Raw genomic sequence first — 8,559 nt, forward strand, 5'->3', positions numbered from 1 at the left:
GGGGGCTGCCCGGTCCCCGGGTGCCGCTCGGGGGTGCGGGGGGTCCCGGCTTCGGGGGACAGCTGCTGCTGTCCCAGCCCAGGGTCACCTTGCCGGAGGTCTCCTGCCGGGTTTCCCCCCCCCAGCAGTGGGGCTGCACCTTCCTCGCTGCCTCCTCTTCCCCGTGCCTACTCCGCACTCCCTGGGGCCACAGGAGGGGGGACAGGGACCCCCGTGCTGTGCCATGTTCATGCTGTGCCGTGCCGTGCCAGGCTGCAGCCGCCTGCGTGCCAGCGGCCGGCAGCGCCAGACACGGGACCTGCACTGGGTCGGTGCCCGGAACCAGAGAAGGGAAGTGGGACAGAAGTGGAAAGGGGAATGCGCTGGCACATGGGGACGAGCCAAGGGGACAGCCCCATCCCCGGGCGTTACCTCTGCCGTCCGGCCCAGGCCCACGTTCGGTGTTCCCGGGGAGCCAGCGGGTACGGTGCTACCTGCTCCAGGCACCAGGGGAAGGGATCGGCACAGCCCCAGAGCCGGCCACGCTCAGAGAAATCCAATGTCAGGAGGGAGCATGTGGGGTGCAGAGGGGGCTGAGCCCCCCCCCCAGCTGCCTCTGGCCTCCAGGCAAGGAGCCGACAGGGGATGCGTGTCTGCCCGGTCCCGTCTGGGGCTGCTTTGGGCCGTGCTGGGGTGGGCTCGGCTGTGCTGGCACAGACAGGGCTTCCCAGGACCCGATTGCTCGCTGTGGCCCAGCGGGAGGGATGCCCAGCCGGGAACTGCGGGTAGGGATGCTCTGAGAGACGGCACAGGCAGCGCCAGGAGCTGAGCCGCGGCCCTGGTCCCCACTTTCTAATGCCCCCTCTGTCCCACAGGGTCCCTGGACACCCCGCTCGGCACCCACACCACAGTGCAGGATGGGTGCTGCGGCTGTGCCGCCGGCAGCCACCTGCATGCTGCTGGTCCTGCTCCCTGCGGCCAGCGGACAGACCACCCCTCCCTCAGGCTGCGGCAAGGACCTCTCCTCCCTCTACTACAACCTCTGCGACCTCTCCGCGGCCTGGGGCATTGTGCTGGAGGCCGTGGCCAGCCTCGGCGGGGTGACCAGCTTCGGGCTTCCTGGTGGCCAGCCTGCCCTCTTCGTGCAACCCCCAGAAGAAGAGCCTGGTGGCCACGCAGGTCGTCTTCCTTCTGGGCACCTTTGGGCTCTTCTGCCTAACGTTCGACTTCATCGTGGGGCCGGATTTCTCCACCTGCGCCTCCCGCCGCTTCCTCTTTGGCGTTCTCTTCGGCATCTGCTTCGCCTGTCTGCTGGCACACGCCGTGGCCCTCAACTTCTTGGCGCGGAGGAACCGGGGCCCGCGGGGCTGGGTGACGCTGGCGGTGGCCCTGCTCCTCGCTTTGGTGGAGGTCATCATCAACGCCGAGTGGCTCATCATCACAGTGGCACGGCGGGAGGGTGGCTCCCCGGACCCTTGCCAGCTGGCGGACGCTGACTTTGTCATGGCGCTCATCTACGTCATGTTCCTGCTGGTGGCCGCCTTTGGCACCGCCTGGCCGGCCCTCTGCGGCCGCTACGGCCGCTGGCGCAAGCACAGCATCTTCATCCTGGCCACCACTGGCCTCTCCATGGCCATCTGGGTGGCGTGGACGTCCATGTACCTCTACGGGAACCAGCACGCGGGCGAGAAGCCTGGCTGGGACGACCCCACGCTGGCCATCGCGCTGGTCTCCAACGCCTGCGCCTTCCTCCTCCTCTACGTCATCCCCGAGGTGACGCACGTGACGCGGCGGGGCCCCGAGCAGGCCTTCGAGGACAACGTCTACCCCACGCGCGGGGTGGGCTACGAGACCATCCTCAAGGAGCAGAAGTCGCAGAGCATGTTTGTGGAGAACAAAGCCTTCTCCATGGACGAGCCCTCCTTCGGTAGGTGCCGGGGCTCACTAGGGACCCTCTTGCCCCATGGCGGGGCTGGCGGCGGGCACCAGCACCGGGGCTGGCAGCGGTGGGCAGGCGGCGAGACGTCTGGCCGCAACCCACCCGGGATTGATGCCTGCCATTGGTGTGGCTCCCGAAAACTCGCTGGGCTGGGTCTACCAGTTTGGGCTGAGCTCAGCGGCTGCAGGGGTGCTCCCTCCCCGGCACGGGGTGCTTGTGGCTCCCAGCCCTCCGCCCCAGGCAGCCGCTCTGCTTGCGAGACCCTACAATAACACGGGGTGGTGTCAGCTGCCCCAACGGGGACCGGCAGGTGAGCGCCAGCCCTGCCCCAGCAAAGGTGTCTGCAGCCCACGGGGCAGGGTGGGTGCTTCCGAACAGCACCCACGCCACCCTGCCTCCCGAGAGACCCTACAATAACAAACCCCGGCAGGGCAGGGGCTGTGCTGGGAACGTGGTGATGCAAACCCGTGGGACATCCCTCCTGTCCCCTGGGAAAGGCACAGAGCAGCCAGTTGCTGAGTCAGCTCATTAAACCTGCTAATGAGGAGCGGCTCCCCAGTGGGGTGGGGGTGGCTGTGTGAGGTCCCCCCCTTCACTGTCCCCATCTCTTTGCAGCCAAGAAGCCGGTGTCCCCGTACAGCGGCTACAATGGGCAGCTGCTGACCAGCGTCTACCAGCCCACCGAGATGGCTCTGATGCACAAGGGGCCGGTAAGTGTGAGGCTGCGGGGCACCGCCGGCCAGCCGGGCTCTCTGGGGGCGGCCGTATCCTGCCTGATGGATGGGCTTTCAACCAGAGCGGCCGGGATGGGGGCCAGGGTGTGGGGGGGGCTCTGTGGGGAGGTTCCCGTGGCTCCCACGTCCCAAGAACTGCTGTAACAGGGTGCTGGGGGGGGAGTCACCCCTCGCCTTCCTCCCCCGGGACCCCGTGGGGCTGGGCGTGCTCCTGGTGCCTCTGCAGCACCCGCTCCTCTGCCCTGCAGACCGAAGGTCCCTATGATGTGATCCTGCCCCGCGCCTCCACCACCAGCCCGGCGGCTGGCAGTGCCAGCTCCACGCTGCGAGCCGAGGACGCCTTTGCGGCACAGGCCCGGCACGCCGGCGCCCAGCGGGACAGCAGGAGCTGCCAGGTGGGTTAATGTGCAATGCAGTGGGCAGGGGAGCAGGCACCAAGGTCCAGCCTGCGGCTGGGGGCAAAGTCTGTCCCCGCCACAGCGTGTCCTGTGGAAGGGCAGGGACAGGGATGTCTCTGCCTGGCACCCCGGTGCCCTGGGGCAAGCCAGCGCGAGGGTGAACATGGCTGCACCTCCCTGCCGGTGCCAGAGCCAAGTCTGCCGGCCTGTGCCACAGCCCTGTCGCCGCCACGCCACCCCAGCGCCGTCCCGCTCTGCCCACAGGTGCAGTCCCCATATGGCAGGAACCGGTGGTGAAGCCTCCGCAGCATGGGTCCCACAGCACTGGCACAGCCGTGGCCCCGTCGTCCCGCTCCTGAGGTCTCGCCAAGCCTCATCCCGCCCTGCCGCCTATATCCCACCCCGTCCGGCGGCCGGAGCTGGTTTCTGCGCAGGGGACACCCGGACACGGTCCCGGAGCCAGCGCTCCTGCCTGCCCGTCCCGCCTGGCCACGGCACCCGCAAGCTGCCAGCTCTGCCCAAACCCTCGCGTCCCTGCTGCCGTCCCTGCCGCAAGGACCAGCTCCCGCGGGGCCACCCTGAGTCACCCCCTCGCTGCCATCGTGACACACGGACACCCCGTCCCCTCTGGGCCAGGGACCATCCGCCTCCGAGAAGCTGGGGAGCCGGTGGGACTCCTGCCCAGGCTCCCCCTGACGCTGAGCCCCCAGTTCCACGCTGACCCTCGCCAGCCCCAGGGACATCATGGGCCCTGAGCCGAGCCAGCACCATCCCACCGCAGGGCTCAAGGTGACACAAAGCTCTCCCCAGCCCTGGCTCCCACTGTGCCTCAGCGTCCCCTTTGCCAGGGAAGGGGGTGCTGCTTGGGGTCGTGGGGACCAGTGCCTTGCTGGGGCTGGGGACCTGGCCCCGCCACGGCTCCGGCTGCCTTCTCGGTGCCTTCCCCCCTCGGGGCTCAGGGATCCCTCCCGGGGAGCAGGGAGGGAGCTGGGCCCTTCACCCTCCCTGTGGCTTTTTCTGTCCTTCTTCCTCTTCCCCCTTTTTTTCAGGTCAGACCCAATAAAGGTGGTTTTTTCCTACGCGGTGCTGTAGTAGGCGGCCCGTGATGGGGAGGGCGTACCCAGCCGTGCCACCCGCTGCTCCCCCATCCCTGGCCCCACCACGACCAAAGGCTTCCGCCACAGTGCCAGCAGGCTCAGCCCCACGTCCCCCTCCTGGGGGGCAGCAGGGAGCAAGGGGGGGCTCGGGGCAGGGCCCTCGGCATCCCCCAGCCCCAGTCCCGGCTCCCCGTCCCCCACCGTGGCAGTGTGCACCGGGGCCAGGCACACAGATGGGGCCGCTGGGACGGGAGCCGGCGGACTCGGCGGGGCAAGCAACGCGGGACCGGCAGCCTGCGGGCAGATGGGCTGCCTGGCGGGAAGTGGCACGGTGTGGAGGACGTGCCAAGGTCGGGAGCGGTTTCTCCTGCTCAGATTGCCTTTCCTCTCCGCAGCGATTTCTCCTGCCGGGCAGGAAGCCTGCGGCCACGGCCGGCAGTGCCATGAATTATTCAGGGGCTGAAATGGCTCCGTGAGGGCAGGCGGGTGACCTGGTCTCCTTGAGCTGGAGCCGGGACGGCGGCGGTGGGGCTGCCCACGGCTGCAGGCACAAGCGCCATGCATGGCCGTGGTGCCCACACGAGGGGTGCACGAGCAGAAGTTTGGCAGGCGCGGTGTTCCAGCCGTGCCCTTGCCAGCCAGCACGTGCCCACGCTCCCGGCTGCGGGGACATGGCAGGGCAGGCGCAGCCCTGAAGGCCGGGGACGGCCGCGGGAGCCGGCTGTTTGCAGCAGGATCCGGCCGTGCCCCCCGGGGCTGCACTGCGTCACCCGTGTTTACCTGGTGCCAGCCGGCAGCGAGCACGTCTCCAGGCAGCACCAGGCACTTGAGGTCCCCGGGGCTGCCGCCACCACAGCGCACCCTCCTCCCGGCCGCTGGCACCACACGGCACGGCACAGCATGGCCGGGCCCCAGCACGTGCCCCACACCAGGCACGTCCACCTGCAAGCCCGGCCCTGAACCAGGCTGAGTTGGGCTGGTGCAGGGGCTGCCCCCAGCCCACGCGTGGGACACCGCCGTCCCCAGCTGCAGTACGGCAGAGCCCTGCCTTCCCGGGGTGCAAGGAAGGAGGTGACAGCCCTGGGGACAGCAGAGTCACTTGAAAAATGAGGAGCAAAGACTCTGTCCCCGTTTAGCGCTGGCAGGGGACACCAGAGCTGCCGGTGGCTCCGCTCCCCGTGTCCGGCCTCAGCCCCTCCGGAAGCCTGGGATCCCACCGGCTGCCGTCAGCACCGGCCGCAGAGCCGGGGCCGGCCCCGCTCCAACAGGCAACACTTTGTGCAGGCGCCGCGGCACGGGGCTGCCAAACAGGGCTGCCTTTGTCCTGCGCAGGTGAAGCTGCCGCACCGGCCCCGCAGGCAGACACGGGCTGTGCTGTGCCGGGAGCAGCCCCCCGGACACCCCCCATGAGGGCCGGGAACTGGGGGGGGGGGCTGTCAGCCCTGATGGGGTGTGTGCCAGCTCTGGATTGCATGGGGCCTTGCGGCTGCGCCAGACGGCACAGGATTGGTGTGGGTGCAGCGATGGGGCCGTGGCAACATCCCTGGCAGCAGGGAGGGCACCGCGGTCACCGTGACCCAGGGTGTCTGCCGGGGACAGGCAGGGACGTGAGCAGTGCCAGGCTGGGTGGTGATGCTGAGGGCCAGGGGTGAGCATGGCTGCAGACTAAGGGCTCATGCAGCATCCCCAAGCAGCGACGATGGAAGAAAGTGACACCGTGCAGGTGAGTCCAGCGGGACTGTGGGATGCTACACATCCCCGGGGCTCGGCTCGCTCTCTTCCAACCGGGAGCCAGGGTGGGAGCCGGGGTGGGTCATGGCCAGGCACTGGGGTCTCCCCCGAGGCTGAGCAACGAGGGTCCTGCCCCCAACCAGAGGCCTGCCAGGGCCAGCTCGCAGAGAGTGACAGTGACGACATGCCCGCTGCGGGCCGGGACTGCCATCTGCCGGCACGCCTGCCGGCACACCACCCAGCACAGCCGCGCACACATCAGCACAGCGACGTCCCTTCTTAGCCGCCGCACAGGAAGGAAGCCAGGCAGGTCGGGGAGGCACAGACACGCTCACGCCACCAGCACTCAACGGCACTTTTACTACAAGCAGGTCCGTGGCACCGCAGGGGCCCCAGCTCCGGCGCGGAGCCCACGGGGTGCCCCGAGCCGAGGTGCGGGGCTGTGGGGAGCCCCAGGGCTCGGCAACGGCAACAGAAGAGCAGGGTCAGGACAACCATCCCCCTCGAGTCCTGGGGTCCCGTGCTGCCTGCACACTGCCTGCACACCCTCGTTGGGACCAGGGAGGCCCAGCTCCTCCGGGCTGGGCTCAGCGGGGGACCCTGCGTCCGGCCTGGGCACTGCCCCGTGCCGCCTCCCGCTGCTGCTGTTTGCGCCTCTGGATGTCCCTGTAGGCCTGGATGACACGCGCTCTCTCCTCCTCCACGATGCGCCGGCGAGCCATCGACACCGGCGCTGCCGGGGACACCGGGGACGCCTGGCTCTGGCCCAGGCGAGACGTCAGGAGGAGCCGCTTCCGTCCGGCCTGCAGGCAGAGACGGGACAGGTGAGGGAGATGAAGGATGAAAAAGCCAGGACCAGGCTCTGAGGAACTGTCACCAGGAGGCTGAGGCCACCGCTGCCCTTCCAGACCCGATTTCCAGCCCAAGGGAGGTGAGACGACCCGGGTCCAGCCCAGACCTGCGGGTACCCGAGGGCACGGCCGAGGGGCGGGAGGCATCGCCCACCGGCAGCTCACCTGCTCCGCCGGGCCCCGGCCCCTGGGCCGCGAGGTGATGGTGGGCGGCTGCGTAACCACTTCACCGAACGCCACCGTGTCTAAGAGAGAGAAGCAGGTGCCGGTGTCAGGCAGGAGCTCCCCAGGACACACCACTCCAGCTCGGCCCCACCTCTCCAACATGCTGCCGGGGCAGGGGGTCACTCCAGCCACCCCGCTGTGCCAGACCCACCTTGGAACAGGCTCTTCTCCAGCATGGCCTCTTTCTTCTCCTCCTTCTTCTTCCGCGCTTTTTCCAGCTTCTTATTCTGAAACCTGAAGAGCTGCGTTATGGCCAGGGCTCGTGACCAGACAGGGAGCAAGTGAGTTCCTATCCCATGGGATCCCCCCAAAACCTGGGGCCCCACAGCTCTCCCCCCAGCTCCAGCCCAGTAGCAGGAGGGTGAAGTAGGTCTGTGGCTTCGGTCCCAGAGATTCAGCCCCGTGGAGATGAGGCCCGCAGCCCTCCACCCACACCCTAAGTCACTGCCAGATGCCAGACCTGCGCTGTGGCACCGGTGCAGCACCCACCACGCACCCAGAACCGGTCTGGGGCACAGGCCTGGGCTGACCCAGTCCAGCCCCGGCAGTCACAGTGGCCTTGCGCTCACTCTTTCTTTCTCTTGGACTTCTCTGGTGCCATCGCCTCCTTCTCAGGCTCCCGCTGCAGCTGGTTCTTGGTGAGGAACAGGACGCGCTGCACCTCCTGCTCCATGCGGCAGACGTAGGAGCGCTCCGACTCCCCCTTCCCCCTCCTGAACTTGGGCACGGGGATGTCTCCATGGGCCTCGGGGCCCTTTGACTTGGGCTGCTGCTTCTTCTCTAGGAGAGACGGGTGACATTACTGCAGCAGTGACAACCTGGGGGTTCCCTCCCCCTGGCAGGGCAGGGATGGGACATCGCCGGGGGGAGCAGGATGCCCCACTGCTGGATCAGGCTGCCTCCAGCTGCACCGCAGCGCCGCGGGGCTGGCGCGGGCTCTTCGGCCAGGCCCTGGGCACCCCTGCTCGGGCCAGCTCCGCGCCCCACCTGCCGCCCGCCTCTTCCCGAGGTCGGGGCACTTCATGGCCTCGCGGCTCCTGATGAGCTCCTGCAGGCGGAAGGGGATCTCCTGCTCGTCGGGATGCTTGGGCTTCATGTTGTCCACCTTCTTCTCCTTCCTGGGAGAGAACGAACGCGGTGTGAAGCCTGCCCTGAAGCACCAAGACCCGGGCACAGCGGGACACGGGGACTCGGGCATGGCAGGACACGGGAGCAGTGGGACACAGCGACCCGGGCACCGAGATCCGGGCATGAAGGGACATGGGGACCCGGGCATGGCAGGATACCGGAGCACCCGGACGTGGTGAGGCACCAGCGGACCCGGGCATGGTGGGACACCGGGATCTGCGCACAGGGGGACATCGGGACCCAGTCCCCGGCAACGGGGGCCCCCGCCAGGGCCCAGCCGGCCCTGGGGACCCCTTGATCCCGCGTGGGGATCCAGGCCCCAAACCGGGAGCCAGCCAGGCCCGATCCCGACCGGATTCCCCGGGCACTGACCTGCCGCCGCGCGGGGCGACCGGGCCCCGCCCTGGTGCCGGTCCCGGTCCCTGTCTCTGGCCCTGGCCCTTTCTCTGTCTCTGTCCCTGTCCCTGTCCCTGTCCC

General features: G+C 68.9%; 2 protein-coding genes across 2 annotated transcripts in view; one reads left to right on the plus strand and one right to left on the minus strand.

Moving 5' to 3' along the window:
* The window catches only part of GPRC5C (G protein-coupled receptor class C group 5 member C), a 7,375-nt gene extending 3,514 nt beyond the window's left edge, over positions 1-3,861 (plus strand). Inside the window, 6 exon segments of the mRNA XM_009283502.2 lie at positions 126-307; positions 855-1,096; positions 1,098-1,906; positions 2,534-2,628; positions 2,901-3,047; positions 3,315-3,861. Of these exon segments, the coding sequence (XP_009281777.2) occupies positions 126-307; positions 855-1,096; positions 1,098-1,906; positions 2,534-2,628; positions 2,901-3,047; positions 3,315-3,347 (1,508 nt within the window). The 3' untranslated portion in view covers positions 3,348-3,861.
* A 2,358-nt stretch (positions 3,862-6,219) lies between these two features.
* CCDC137 (coiled-coil domain containing 137) lies at positions 6,220-8,511 on the minus strand. The gene is made up of 6 exons (XM_019473191.1): positions 8,455-8,511; positions 7,942-8,072; positions 7,524-7,734; positions 7,106-7,188; positions 6,895-6,974; positions 6,220-6,681 (listed from the first exon to the last, which is right to left on the minus strand). The coding sequence occupies exons 2-6, from the start codon at positions 8,048-8,050 to the stop codon at positions 6,466-6,468; spliced, it is 699 nt and encodes a 232-aa protein (XP_019328736.1). The 5' UTR covers positions 8,051-8,072; positions 8,455-8,511; the 3' UTR covers positions 6,220-6,465.
* Positions 8,512-8,559: the final 48 nt, after the last annotated feature.

Source organism: Aptenodytes forsteri, unplaced genomic scaffold, assembly GCF_000699145.1.
Source record: "Aptenodytes forsteri isolate BGI_AS27 unplaced genomic scaffold, ASM69914v1 Scaffold86, whole genome shotgun sequence".
Classification (NCBI taxonomy): Eukaryota; Metazoa; Chordata; class Aves; order Sphenisciformes; family Spheniscidae; genus Aptenodytes; species Aptenodytes forsteri.

What these genes read in the sequence shown, in the direction of transcription:
- CCDC137 (XM_019473191.1), bottom strand. Translation starts at nt 8,050, where the DNA reads ATGAAGCCCAAGCATCCCGACGAGCAGGAGATCCCCTTCCGCCTGCAG. An exon ending in CGGGAAGAGGCGGGCGGCAG is followed by an intron (nt 7,735 to 7,941) that starts GTGGGGCGCGGA and finishes CGTCTCTCCTAG; the next exon opens with AGAAGAAGCAGCAGCCCAAG. An exon ending in GCCGGGGCCCGGCGGAGCAG is followed by an intron (nt 6,682 to 6,894) that starts GTGAGCTGCCGG and finishes CTCTGCCTGCAG; the next exon opens with GCCGGACGGAAGCGGCTCCT.